This window comes from Anser anser (assembly GCF_964211835.1).
Source record: "Anser anser genome assembly, chromosome: 5".
Taxonomy (NCBI): domain Eukaryota; kingdom Metazoa; phylum Chordata; class Aves; order Anseriformes; family Anatidae; genus Anser; species Anser anser.
Genome location: NC_139725.1, coordinates 17,598,101 through 17,613,074, shown reverse-complemented (window position 1 = coordinate 17,613,074; position 14,974 = coordinate 17,598,101). Strand labels below are relative to the sequence as shown.

Sequence of the window (14,974 nt, the reverse complement as noted above, 5' to 3'; positions counted from 1 at the left end):
AACAGAATTCAATGTAAGTTGCAGATATGGAGGAGTTTTTCATGTGGAAAAAAATGGTCGCTACAGTCTCACACGAACTGAAGCAGCTGACCTTTGCAGAGCTCTCAATAGTACCTTGTCAACACTAGAACAGTTGGAAAAAGCTCACGAACTTGGATTTGAAACTTGCAGGTAAAGAAACTTTAGGAAAAATAATATATTGTGTCTGTTTGTCCGTCCATCCATCTATCCATCCAGTGTAATAATTACAGTTGATTTCATTCTAGTTGCTAATTACATGGCCATATCAGTCCTGAAGTAAGTTATATTATGTAACAAGCAAAACATCTTTCTGTATGTGTATGTTTGCCCTGGGTCCTGTAATAAGTAAGTCCTTGACTGCATATTCTTTTTGCCATCTTGAGGAAATCATAACTTTCTACAGATAAAATCTAAAGATAACTAAAGATTGAGATTATAATAAACTAATAAGGATGGTGTTCAGATCATACTGTACCACTGACTAGTAAGATAAGTACATGCAATGTATTTATGATTTTTAATGACCTGATGTAGGGTCAAAGACTGCAGATGGTATATACAGTATAGGGAACTCTGTCTTGTCTAGCAACACTAAAAAGCATCAGATCAGTAGTGTGGGGAGTGAACTGCTGACTTGCAGTGAAAAACTGGTGATGGTATTAGCACATTCTTGTAATTTGTGAATAGAGAGGTTTTGGTAGAGAGACAAAAATTAACACCCCCTTCCCCCCCCCCCCCCCCCACCAATGTCAAGTGACTTAAATACCTTCTGTAATTAATAATTTATAGGGAAATAAATGTGGATAATATGGACTCCTCAGTTTAGCAAAATATACACCTAGAGACTGGAAGTTGATCATAGATAATTTTGGACTCAAAAAATGAAGTGAACACTAGTACAACAACACTAGTTCTAGTCAAAGATAGTAATTTTTGGCTGAAACAACTTGCAAGGGTTGTAATAGATTCTTTGTCTAACCTAAACGCCATCAAGATTCAATATTTTTCCTAAGGATGCCATCTTGTTCAATCAGTAACCAACTCAGGACAGTCCTGAGGTCTGTAAATAGGTCAGACTAGAAGACCAAGTGATTTTGCTGTACAAAATATGTAATACATTACTATGCAAATCATTCTAAACAAATGCAGAAGAAAGACTGAATTCAGGAGTTGTAAATTTGAAGTGGGTTTTAACTTACATTCTTGAATTCGTCATTCCCTGAGAAGTAGCTGTAGTGTCAATACTGGTTGCTATTATTTCATGTGAACTATTTCGCTTCAGATTAGTCAGTAGTGCTTTACTTTTTTAATTCCTGATGCATGAATATTTCTTCCTTTTGATTTACAAACTCATGAGATTTAAATAAAGCTCCTTCAAATTAGCAGTATCCATACCAATTAATTTGTTTGACTGTCACAAAGAGATATACTTGCAGTGCTTTGAAAATACAAGAATAAATGTCATGCATTGCCATTAATGATGGTATATGGCACATTTATTTTCACTAGGGTTATGCACTATGGAGAAAGAGGTGGACTCTAGCACCAGGGAACAATGGATGGAAAAATCCTGAGGGTGTATGTGTTTAAAGAGTCTTCCACAAGAAGTGGGAATGTAGTTTAAAATACTGCCAAATACAGACTAGAGACAGTTGTTCACTGTGAGGGAAAAGTTCTGGATAATGTAGTAGGCAAGTTCATTCTTTAACATTGGCACACACACATCCTCAGTACTTTGAAATGTCCATCACTACACCACGTGTAGAGACAAAACATCAAAACCCAACTAAAGCCTATTGTTAGAGATCTCTAGTGCTGGCATTGTAAATATTCTGCAATGCAGAAAGCCTTTCCTGAAGTTAAAATGTAAACTTAATTGAAGGAAGGAGTAGAAGGGAAAAAAATGCAGCAGGGAGCTGTAGTTTTTCATTAATGATTGAATTTCTCTCTACTTCACAGCTTAGCAGAGGACAGATTTGGACACGTATGGCATGTAGGTTCTTCCCTCTCTCCCTTCTAGCCTGCCCTCCCACCCTCTTACTTTCATTTGCTGATCCTGTGTTAGAAGTCCTTGTCATTATGACTAGGCTCTTATCAAGCTTGAGTTGGAGAGAAAAAATAAACTGCACATAATAGCCAAAATACAAGTGGAATGGTGAGTGAGTAAGGTGAATCAACAGACCGTAAGAGAAGAAGGTGATTAATAGGTTATACAGTGTCAACATTGTAGGCTCAGTTGGAAGTGTAAGTGAAGTAGTTTATAATTCCACCTACTACAGAGTTTTAGAACTGCAAGCATCTGCACATTAGGCATGCAACTGGAACGGAGCTCACAACTTCAAAAGGACTGCTAAGCTATGAAATTTATTTCTCCTGATAATTGTATGTCTTAAGAAGTAAAACAAAAAGCAAACCAAAACCCAGTTTTGTTACCACTCTATCACCCCTCCCAGCTAAATATATTGGAATTAAACAGGTGTTGCAGGATTGCAAAATAGTACTAACGCATTGTGCTTTGTGAAGCTCTGTTAACTACAGTCTTCACTGAAATGTGTGAGCTCTGTACACAGTAGCCACGTTGTTCCACTGAAAGAAACAGTAAGAACATGTGAATGAATGACTGTTGTATCTGAATATTTTCCTAAGGTATCTGCTTTATAGAAAGAAGTGTGTGTCATTCTCTAAATTTAATCAGATTCTATAAAATTGAGCCCCAAATATTTATGTGTGAAATGGCACTGAGCAGTATGTTATGCTCAAAGTAAACAAAATGTGACTCCCTGAAGAAAAAAAAACAAACACAAAACAAAAAAAAACAGCCAGTCTTTAGTGTCAGGTGATACAACTTCCCACCGAATAAAAAGTTCACTTAACTTTCCAGTCCCTCACTTTCACTGCCTTGCTCTGGAACCAATCATCCTAGCTAATGAGATCCTCAATTAAAATCGGTTTAGCTCTACGTGTTGCATTACATAGGCTGGAGACTGATTTAGCTACACGTATGAAAGAAACATCATCTGTATACAAAAATTATGCATAAATGCATGCACTTTTTTAAAAAGATGAAAATAATGTCTTATTGGTATCTTCTTCATATTAGAGATATCTTGAGCATTTATGTTGTCTGCTATAGCATATAATGTGGTGCATTTTCCTCTGTACTTCCCAGGTATGGTTTTATAGTGGGGCATATTGTTATCCCACGAATCAATCCCTATCATCTTTGTGCAGCAAATCATACTGGAATTTATAAACTTTCAGCAAATACAACAGGCCGTTATGATGCGTATTGTTACAATGCAACAGGTATGTACATGTTTTATGATGTGTTTTAGATATATATCAAATAACAAGAATATATGTAATTCCTAAGGCACTTGAATGAGATCTTTTATATTGAATATCATCTGATCTTCAGCTGAGAAGAAATACATTTTGTCAGCCTCCAGAAGTGCATCTATAATACCAGCAACGAATTTGACCCATTTGGTCATTAGTGTTTCTCCAACTAAAGAATTTGCTGCCTTGAGGACTATCTTAATAGCTTCACAACAGCTCATTACAACTATTTAGTGCAGCAAAACTCCCAACGGTGAATCTAAAAGATCCCAAAATCTATTAAAGGATTTAATAAGAGGGTAGGGCAGGCTGCAGTGACAAGGCATGGGGCTTGGTCGGACAAGCATGCTGACCAACGCCTTTTATAATACTTTCTGTCTGCTTCCTCCTTTGTTCCTCCCATGTCCCCTTAGTCCTTACAATTTCTACAAATTCTGGAAAGCTAGGAGCTGGTGAGGATCATGGTTCTCACTTTCAGTGTATGTGATGCCTCTGGCAAACCGATGTTCAGACATTAGGCAGTTAGGTGGTGATGCAGCCAAGAAGCAGACTGAAGGTCCTGAACTTTGTAATAGTTGGAAATATCTTATTATATTATTAGGAAAATGTAGATAATCTTGTGGCGCATGCTGAAAACAGTATTTCAAGATAAGATCTGGGTTAACTTCAAGTGTCTTGAATTTCAATAGATATTCCCAATGTAAACAGACAGATCATACAGAGCTCAAAGCAAAACTCAGTGATGATCTGAATGGCAGCGACATTCTTGGATTTTGTTCTTGGTGGTCATATCATTAAAAGCCATCTTTGCATTGGCATAGAGTTAGGTGAATCACCAGCCTCTACCACCCAGTGTGGCTCTTCACCTGCCTCAGTAGTGCCCATCCCTACTGGAGCTTTATAAACACTTTCAAGTATTATCCCCTTCTGGCACTACAAGCAGGAGGTCAGACAGTGGCCCCAAGCCTGGCACAGAAGCCCGCCAGGGTGAGCAGAGCTCACCAGACCAGGGCACACTCTCCCTGTGCAGAGCCCCCATGGAAGGGATGCAGTCCTTCTAGCTATAGAGGGTTAGAGCTGCCGGTTAGGGCTGTGTGGGTTAGAGGGTTAGGGACTGTGTGTATTGAAATGGCAGAATAAAGCTATTTTCATGGACATTGATTGCAACTGTTTTCTAGAACGGGTATGGAAAAAGGGAATCTCACGGTTAGCCGAGAGAACAATCTGAAGTGCCCCAGCTGGGAAAGAGCAGAAGGAACATAGGTAGATCAGTGAATGAACTTCGATTTGGAAATTATTTTTATATGTCCAGATTTCAAGATGTCTTTCTGTGATTATGTACAGTTGTGGAAATTTTCTGGGAAGTTTTCTGGACTGCCAGATAAGGAATCAAACCAAATGTCATCATCTTCAACTCTAGCTAAAAACATAATGCTTAGAAAAGGACAAAGTGATTTTCAGGAGTATTGGGGAAGTTTTCTAGCTAATTCATTTTGATAAGTCTTTGAATCTAATTTATATTGGTATACACTATACTTTTTCTCAATGTTCTTAAATTAATATTTTCTCTTTTTTCTTCTTTTTCAGAAACAAGGGACAAAGCATGTGATCCAATTGAAAGAATAGACACTTCTTTTCTCAATAATCAGAGTGAAATAGGTACTGTATTGATTAGAAAGACTTGCAATTTGTTTCATTTTCAGGATGTTTGTTTGTTTTGTTTTCTTAAAAACAATTGCTATTTAAAAAAAATCATTAATATTACTTAATTTTAAATTAATATTAATTTTAATTAATAAACTAATATTAATTCACAACTGTTTTTCTGTATTTTTTTGGTTCTAGGAATTAAGCTATCATAACTGAAATACAGCTATGTAGCTCCTGGGTATTAACAGCTGCCTAATATTCTCTTTCCTACAGTCATTGACAATGAAGATGGCTCACGTTATAATGCAGATGGCACACGTCATAGTGGAGACTCCTCAACCTCAGGTGTGGATGATGAAAATGTAGGTAGTGGATCATCACATGACACAACTCCAGTGGATACCTCCATCAGGAGATCCAGTCCCTCGTATTATGGAAGCGTTACTCCAGTCTCACATCTGTCAGATCATTCTTCTGGAGGAGGTGAAAAGGATTTTCCTGTCAAAAATTCTGGTAAGGATGATGGGTGGCAACTATACCCTCTTTAAAACAACAAAGTGAAGAATTACCTAGCTAGGTAAATGATATCATGTAGGAATAGGAAGCACCGTCTCTAGTTTGTATCACTGGGTGGGAAGGGAAAGGAGAAAGGTGTGTCTCTGGACAAAAAAAAAAAAAAAAGAAAAAAAAAGCTTTCTGAATTTCTACTGCAGTATATTACAGAATGCACAGAGTGATAAAAAAAAGTCAAATTTAAATGTTATTAATACCTTCTTATTTTAGGTGATAAAATCAAATTTTAATTTCCTGAAACCTTACCAAATACAAATGCCATACTCATTGCTAGGGCATTCAGCACAGTGACAAATCAGTGAATTGGGGTACCTTACCTGTATTTTGCTTTCTTGTGAAGGTGATTTGTATTTTATTTCATCTTTTATATTGCCTGCATAGCTGAAATTATCAGAGGCCTAAAAGACTAGCTCCACTGAACCTAAGGGATACAGAGTTCATCCTCTAAGGGCAGTGATGTTTTACTGTGTGACTTCTGACTACAGGCTTTCTTTCAAGTCACCAATAATTTAACAGTGAAATATAGCAGTAAAAAAAAAAGGCAAAAAAATAAAAATAAAAAAAGGAGAAGCAGTATATTAATGGTACCTTATGCTTTTTTTTGATATAATTCACATCATGAAAGGTAATTCCTAACATTCTATTCCTGAGCAATTAGGATCAGAGTCATTCTCTCAGGTGTATGCCATGTAGTTCAATTGCTTACCATGACAATTCTTACCAACTCAGCTAATATTCAGAGCTTAATTTTTTGGACTAAAGCTCTGAATATTTCTCAGTAGAAAGGGAAGTACAATTAACTTCACTTCTTGCTCTGGGTTCACTGTACCCTCAGATGATACACAGGTACAATTAGAATTGAATAACATGAAGATTTTGAATAATCATTGCCAGATTTTTCATTACCACTAAAATATATGCTTATCTTGAAATAACCTATTTTGGTGATAATCTTGCTGTGTTAGAAAATAAAGATATTTGGGGTTGAATTGTGTGAAGAACCTCCTCTGTATCTTTCTTCTCCCTTGTGCTAATAAAAGAAGGAATGAAGTTTGCAATATAGAATAATTGATGTAGTTGTGAGTACTGAGTTGCAGCTCAGATAATGAAATAGTAATCTTTCATCCATCGTTATACAGATGATGAAATTTCTCCTACATCAACTGATATCTCTTTGGTGACGGGATTTAATGATTTCGCCAAAGAAGATGATGAATGGCATCGTGGAAGTACTAGTAAGATTTATGCATTATAATAACTACATCAGTTATAGGTTGTATTAAAACTGCTTTCTTCTTTCAGCAGGGCTTTCTGGTAAGTGGTGAAATATACATTTTCTCCAATTTTGGAAAGACATTGAAAGCCACTACTTTCACGACTGACGAATTTAGAAATAAATTTCACTTTCTGGTGAAGTTTTTTTTCACTTATTTAAAGAGATAAAGGGAGCCAAAACATTTGCTTTTTCTTTTCTTCAGTGTTTATACATGAACTCTGAAAGACTGCTGTTTGGCTTATTCTGTGTTTCCCACTGCCTTTTTATTACATATATTTATGAGGTACCACAAATCAGTGTAACGAATTATCACTCAAAATCACATTGTTCCTACCTCAGAGTTAGAAAAGGACATTGTCATCAATTTGTGATAAAAGTACATCTGTGATTCTAATATCCTTATGGTTGTGAAAGTGGATAATCCATGTCAAAACCATGGACTCACTCACCTAAACAATGCTATAAGTGGTAGTTCAGTTGCCAACCCACTTGTGTAATACTAAAATTAATTTTGTTCTTGTTGGTGGCAAGATGCACAAAAACCATTTTGAGCCTGTGATGTCTCTGCAGGCTTTGAAGGCTCAGAAGAACATTAGCCAATTTCTGGGCTGAGTGGGAAAAACAGATGTGATGCTTTTATTGAATAGGTAGTGCACAGCAACTACAGCAAATAAAAACCTCTTGAAGTAATTTTATTTTTTCTTAAAGTGGAACTGTACATGTATTTGCTCAATTTCTTTTGAAGTGATATAGATCTTTGCAACCAACCAAAAAAGGGAAAAAAAAAAAAAAAAAAAGGACATAAAAGAGGAGCATTTGAATTTCACAGAGGAGATCTATAGAGGCATGACGGGTGGTTGTAGTCAAAAACAATAAAAACGAAAGTTTCTTCCCACCAACAATTTTTTTTTCCCACCAGAGAAGCACATGATAGTGATGAGTTTGCTTGGTTGTTTTTTGGGTGCTGACAGATAGTAAAATGGTCTATGCAACTTGGAGGGTCAGTGTCCTAGTTACTATATTTAGAAATCACAGCATAGTATAAGAATTATTGTGTATTGTATACAGTTAGCAAAAGCTTTACTGAAATACAAAATCATTCAACAAAGCATCTCGTCACAGAAGATGAGAAGTTTAATAACACCTCTAGATATAAATGGAAATATGTATATATGTATCTGCATGATTTTTCCCCAAACCTTGAAAACAAGTAGACAATTTTCTAAGTTTCGTTTCTAGTGTGAGTTTTTGCTTCAGAGTATTGCCTGAAATGGGGAAAAAAATCCCGTCTGGCAACAGTGGGGAGTTTGTCTGGTTGACACTAATGGTGATTTCACATTTATTTGCTTTTGTATGCTTGTGTGACTTAGTGCTTGCCTGTACAGATGTTTATTCACCCACTGCAAAAGACTGTGCATTGTTTCTAGGCAGCATTCTAGGAAAGTATTTGGTTTTGCTTTTACTACTTGATTTATCAAATATATTGATTCTAAACATCTATGTCCCTACCTGCTGCTAACAGTTCTCTATCATGGACATAGGTATTCTACAGAAGGAAAACTAGAGGTGTTTAACATCTAAAAAGATCAAGTCAAGTACAGAGATATGTAATAAAACTATCAATGCTGATATATCTGTATTACAGAAGTGATAGCATTGGCATGATTTCTTATTGGTTTCGGGCTGGCAGATTGATTTTCTAGGGAAGGAAAAAAAAAAAGATGTTATGAAAGTACTGCACCTGAGATTTTCTGATAGCTTCAGCTATTGCTTAGCAATATCACTTTAAAACCAAATAGACTCATTTTTTTTAATGTTACTGTACTATAAGCTAATGAGTAATTTAGCACTTTTTTCACAAGTTAAACATATGCTACGCATCTCCATGAGAAGTCATAAAATATTCTGTATCATAGGAGAAAGTTACAAGAAGAAAAAACAAAAAGAGAAATAAAAGTCATGCCCCAGTGTCTAGTATTTGCATTGTGCAACAGTGCAGGCTCATTGGAATATCCTGGCCAGAACTTAATTTACTGGAGAAAACCCCACTGGCAAGAAAGTAGAAAATTAAGAAGCAAGTAAAAAAACTTCATCCCATTAGGCACATATCTTCAGATAGATAGGTAAAAATTTACCTGTCTAATTCTATAGTGTATGAATGTTAGACAAAACCAGTGGCTATCCACCTATACTACACCTTACTTGTAAACTTAAAGTCTGGTGAAAAGATGCCTACCTTGATCAAAATAAGTCATTGCTATGGGTCTGAAGTAAGAAATTGTTACATCTCCTTGTTTTTCACACTACCCTTTCATTATTGTTCTGACTTTGAGCATTATTGGCAATGTTCTCCATCAAGTGCACAGTCCAGATTAATACACTGCAAGCACTTTGCCATTGACATTCTTTATCTCTAAGCTGAAACAAGCTTTTCTTTGTTGTTAACAAGTTATGATTCATCTCCAGATGTGCCATGGATCAGATATCATAAAATTCTGTAGCTGATTGATGAGATACTTCCCTGAGTTATCAGAGCTAGTTACTCAAACAATAACTGCGGCTGCTTTTGTTCATCCATATATAGTAGACACTCCCATGCTGTAGTGGATTTTTCTTTTATTTGGTTTGGAGCATTCTCTAAAAAATGTCATTATTGGGAAAAACATCTTATGTCCATGCTTTGGCTGATTTGACAGGAAAGCATCTGCATTGGTATCTTATATATGGAAGGAAGCCATGTATCCATATTCAAGCATTTCCATACTCAAGTAACTACATTCCTAATGCTTGCTGTGGAGAGCAGGTAGAGGTGAGAATTTTGCTGTGATTACAAGAAGTCAGATGACGATTCAAGGCAAAGTTTAATAGATGTAGAGATAAATAATAGTGATGCTTCTATTGAATGTTCACTAAAAACACGCTCAACTTTGGTTCATCCATAAGAATGGATGCCAGAACAACAACAGAAACAACTAGTCCCTCTAGTTCAAGAATGTGGATTCAGATATTTCTAGAAATAATAACACCTAGATAGGAGTCGGATGATGGCTAATAAATATTTTAGTCTTTTGATATCTGTGATATAATTTCAGTACACGGTCTCCCATGACACACATTTTAATAGCAGCTTTTCTTCCTGAAATAAACATACAGTGGATTCGTCTCTTGAGATGTGCTAAAGACAGAAGCTTCTCAGTCTATCATGTTCACCAGTAAGAAATGGAAGTCATCTTAAAGAATGATATCAGACACTCTTTTCTCTATAAAGTTGTGTTAATTCCTCAGTATAATCTGAAGCTTAAGAGGTACCAGAGTCCTGCAGCTCTGCTCTTCAGTTATTTTCTTATTAACAATCTTTTGGCACTATCATTTTGATCATTTTTGTGTTCCATCCTAAAGCCCCAAATCTGAGACCACTATTTATTTACTTTTTGGTGTTCTGTTGCTCAGAGATCAGATTTTGAATGTCCAAGTCTCTGATTCTTAAAAACAAGCAAACCATGCTCTCCTTCTGCTCCCAAACGAAACTCCATCTGCACCTGTATTCAGAGTTTGAATTTTGTATATAAAAATTGCCTCTCATTTCTGTGGGAATGCCTCCCTTGGTAAAGGAGGTTTGATGGTTTGGTGTAGAGTAGAAATCTTAAGTCTTGAAATTAACAAGGCACAAGGCAATCTTGTTGGCTGACTTTTTTCATTTCTGCTGGGCATATATCTTCAGACCTCTTGGTCTTCTTACAGATCATCCAGACACTCTGCCTGCACTACTTCCTCCACTTTTTAATTCAAAGCTGTCTTCACATTACTCTTTTTTCAATCTTTTTCAATAGAAAACTTCACCCCTCTGTAGAGGGGTCCAACAGCTCATTGCATGATTCATATCCTGATGCAGCCCATAAGGGCAAATGGAAGAGACAGATTTCCACTAAACATGTTCTGATGATGCAGGACTTGTATATTTTATATTAAATGCTCACTGGTATGTTTCTTTTTTTGTGGGAAGACAAAGGCCACCATAGCAGAATTTTAACAAGACTGGCATTTTGAAAAACCTTTGATCTTTCATCATTTATATTGCACTCAGATTTATCCTGTAATCTTTAATATTCAAAGTGCCTCTGTCAAATTATTTCCTCATGCCAGTTTGTGAGAACGAACAGATCTGGAAAACAAATTAGATTCATAACATTTACACTGCTATGAGTATTTCACTATTTGTAACTTTTTGTATAGTATTGTTTAATTCTTAATGGATTAAGAGAAGCTTTCTGTGGAAGGTGATTGCTTTATTCATTTTTCTTACTGAGAAGTTATGTCTTAGTAGAAACATTAGTGGAATTTTTCATGTAATTGTGTGTAATTATGTGTAAATTAAATAGAAATATATGTTTACAACTGAAATTATGGAATTTGTTAAGGCTCTTCTAATCAAAATAGCCATACTCAGCCAGAACATATCTGCCAAAAATGTGCACCACAATGGTATTTTAAAGGTTTTTTGTTTGGTTGTAAGGTTGGTTGATTTTTGTTTGCTTGTTTTTATGCATCACCCACGTATCTGTTATTCTTTTTGACACTGAGCACTGTAATCCTTTATTTCTGATACCAGAGTCAGAGTAATACTATGTATAAGGAGTAATTACTGAATGTAAGAAGAGAAAATAATTATTCAGTCAGGGACAGCTTTTCAGAAAGGCAAAATTGGTTAGGTTTTACTGTCATAACAGCTACTCTTTGTAAAAGTGCAGTTCTGAGTTTAAAACCGTACACTTTGTAGTTAACAAATAAGCAAAAATATAGCTACAGTAAACTGAAGATTTATCCTTCAATTTATCCTACTAGATTATTAGAACTTTGATTTCTAGGTATTGCAATTTCCAGTGATTTCTTATATTGTGCAAAAATTGATCATAAATAGTATCTTAGAGTTCAGTCTTCATGGTATTACTATGTATTCATTTTTCTTTCTCAAAAAGAGTACATAGTATATCTTCTTCAAGATATAGAAGATGGTTTAAATGCTGATAAAAATATTGGTTAGGAAGTATGGATCAGAATAAAAAAAAAATCAGGGTAGTATTTTGAAGAAGATTTTATTTTCTTTCATTCAATATGTTTACAACTTGAAGCACAGCTCTTATTGTAAGCTCTGTTTTTCAGTTGATTGCTTAAAAATGTTATTAGGAGGGAGAAAGGTTAAGTTACCAGCTGGCTTGCTTGAGGGATTTCATTCTTGGTGTGCATGCTCTTACTAGCTCTGTATGCTTTTTGTCAAAATATTAGGACCTATTTCACACACAGTGCATATTTTGATCTCTTGCAGCTCTTAAACCTATGCAGAATTCACTAATTTTGCTGGACTATTAGAGCTAGTTACATAATCATATACTTTAGTAGAATAATTCAAACTTCTCTTACGCTAAAAAAAAATAAAATATTTTTGCTATTAGAGGAATGTAATGACACCACAGGTTCATACATTCCATTTGCATTCCCATCCATCTCAGTGGCATGAGCATGCTCAGGGTGCTGGTGCTGGTGGACTTAACTTTGATGGAGGAAATGTGCCTCTCAAGAAATAACAAGTTCTCAGTTCAATGAACCATGTCCTAACAGCTCCGGGGCCTCATCGTGTTCACCTGGAGAAAACTACCACCCAAACTTGGTGGAATCCATTTTCAAACGAGTGGTGGTGGTCAAATACCAGAGAGAAGACACAAGAACCCACGCAGACAACAAGGGGTAAAGAGCATCATGCTAATAGGATGCTTTGCTTAAGGGCTAAATAATCATAGTTCCAAGGCAGAAAGCTTGAGAAGCATTAAACAGAGGGGGGTTTCAACTGGCAGTACCTTTCTGCTTTTCATTGCAATGTGTTGAAGACAGAAAAGCAAAGTACAGGGCTCTCCCTGGTTGACTGTAGGTATGGTAGCAACAAAGCACTTGTTCACATCATTCATGAACTGCATATCTGTGAGGGGTGAATGTGCCAAACATTTTGTAAAGGATGTATTCAAGTCTTTCACTTTTACTTTTTGAAAATACTTTAGACGTAGACTGTTTCAATGAGGAAGACTTATGGGAGAAAGGAAGAGATTGTTTTCTAGTCAGTACCCTATGCTTACTCTGCTAAAATGAGTCAGAGCTCAGTTAGTTCATTGCCTCCACAGGGCACTGCAATGTAGCTAACAGCTACATTAGGGTGGCTTCAGCAGGGCCATGGCAGGGTGATGGATCTCCTGTGGGAGGAAGAACCAGTAGGGGTTACAGACCGTGGCAAGCACGGTGCTGTTCAGCCTCCTCGGTGGCTATGGGCTGCATGCAGGGGAGACAGCAAAGCATAACTGCTGCCAGCAGAAGGCCTTGCGGGTTAGGGCTTCATGGCAGATTTAACATCACCACAGCAGATGTGACCTCAAGCGGCAATGGTTCAGATGATGAAGACTCTTCAGAGGAGACGACTTACCCTACGGTGTTTCCAGGATGGGATATAAGTGTGGCCAAGAAAGAGTATGCTCCAAGTACTAGTAAGGAACTTCCCTTCTCTTTGGATGTCTTGTTTGGGGTTTGCAGTTTTTGTTTTTTGGCTTTGGGTCTTTGTTTTTTTTATTACTTTTTTCTTTTTCCCTTTTCTACCTGAGGATCCTCTTCCTTCATCAAATGGGTACCATGTAAAGGGGTAGTTGCTGTTCTCACTGTCTCTTGTTTCAGAGATCTTTCCTGTGCCACAGGAAAAGCTGATTTAGAACTTGTGAGGTTCCAGTCCTTAGAAGGAACTTCTTTCAGTGCTGCTAGAATGTATATCTTGTTTTCACATACATTGGATTTCTGGGCTTCCCGTGTGGGTCTTTGTGTCCCGAGGAAAAATTCCTTTTTGGAGGGAATTTCCAGCCTGTACACATGATGTTCAAGTAGTTATGTTTGCATGCATATACCTATTTGGCCTGCCTAGCGCAGCAGAGGAAAAGGGTGTAAGTCCTGTAATTTCTCTAGAGGAAAATCTATTTCCATCCTTAAATGTCTGTCACAAACTATGGGTCAATACTATTTGAAATGCTATGTTCTGAGAAAAAGTTGTGCAGGGGTAACATAACAGAGGTAAAGCTGTGTCTCTGCAATGTGCTGATGCCTTCCTCAGAAGTGTTTCTGGTGTGGATTTTGCTGACTCCAGCAGGCTAAGGGGAGTGCATGTGTCTTTCAAGCAGAATGGCCATTCTTCTGAGCCCAGGTCTCCGGCAGCATTGGCTTCACAGGGTTGTCAGAGGAAGCAAAAGCAAAACTAATGGGTGTGCTTTTTTCTGGGTATCCTTTTCACCTGACGTGGATGTTTCTTTCACCTTTTGTGCCTGTTTTTGTGTCAAGTCTTGGTGGATGTTCCATGTCCTGGAAGTTATCTCAGCCTATCTGTTTTCTCTTGCTGGCACAGCCTGTGAGGAACTCATTAACCTTGTAGAACAGCAAGAACAGATCCACGGGGCTTTGCAATGACTCCTCTCAAGGGACCATGTTCTTTCTTGGGACTGCCACTAGTGCTTTCGTCTGGCTAAGCATCTGAGGAATGTAATGATACCACAGGTTCATACATTCCATTTGCATTCCCATCCATCTCAGTGGCATGAGCATGCTCAGGGTGCTGGTGCTGGTGGACTTAACTTTGATGGAGGAAATGTGCCTCTCAAGAAATAACAAGTTCTCAGTTCAATGAACCATGTCCTAACAGCTCCGGGGCCTCATCGTGTTCACCTGGAGAAAACTACCACCCAAACTTGGTGGAATCCATTTTCAAACGAGTGGTGGTGGTCAAATGCCAGAGAGAAGACACAAGAACCCACGCAGACAACAAGGGGTAAAGAGCATCATGCTAATAGGATGCTTTGCTTAAGGGCTGAATAATCATAGTTCCAATGCAGAAAGCTTGAGAAGCATTAAATGGAGGGGGTTTTCAATGGACAGTACATGTTTCTGCTTTTCTGTATTATGTGTTTGAGGAGTGAAAACCTACATTTTGGTCTCTTTCTCAGAGCCTGTAATTTTGGTAGTGACAGAGGACACCATTTCACCTGAGGCTAGCAAATATACTGAGTAGGTAGTATACCTCTGAAAAGGAAAACAGTT

At 37.2% G+C, this 14,974-nt stretch overlaps 1 protein-coding gene across 33 annotated transcripts in view; it reads left to right on the top strand.

The window, feature by feature from the left end:
- The window catches only part of CD44 (CD44 molecule (IN blood group)), a 65,000-nt gene that overhangs the window by 24,308 nt on the left and 25,718 nt on the right, over positions 1 to 14,974 (top strand). For 20 of the 33 annotated variants that reach the window (XM_083838424.1, XM_083838423.1, XM_083838425.1 and 17 more), the window contains exons 2-9: positions 6 to 171; positions 3,191 to 3,327; positions 4,948 to 5,019; positions 5,284 to 5,523; positions 6,723 to 6,818; positions 12,476 to 12,601; positions 13,264 to 13,386; positions 14,580 to 14,705. In XM_083838424.1, coding sequence (XP_083694550.1) covers positions 6 to 171; positions 3,191 to 3,327; positions 4,948 to 5,019; positions 5,284 to 5,523; positions 6,723 to 6,818; positions 12,476 to 12,601; positions 13,264 to 13,386; positions 14,580 to 14,705 — 1,086 coding nt within the window. The remainder of the gene's footprint in view (positions 1 to 5; positions 172 to 3,190; positions 3,328 to 4,947; positions 5,020 to 5,283; positions 5,524 to 6,722; positions 6,819 to 12,475; positions 12,602 to 13,263; positions 13,387 to 14,579; positions 14,706 to 14,974) is intronic. The other 13 variants (XM_083838409.1, XM_083838410.1, XM_083838413.1 and 10 more) reach the window with 5 other exon arrangements.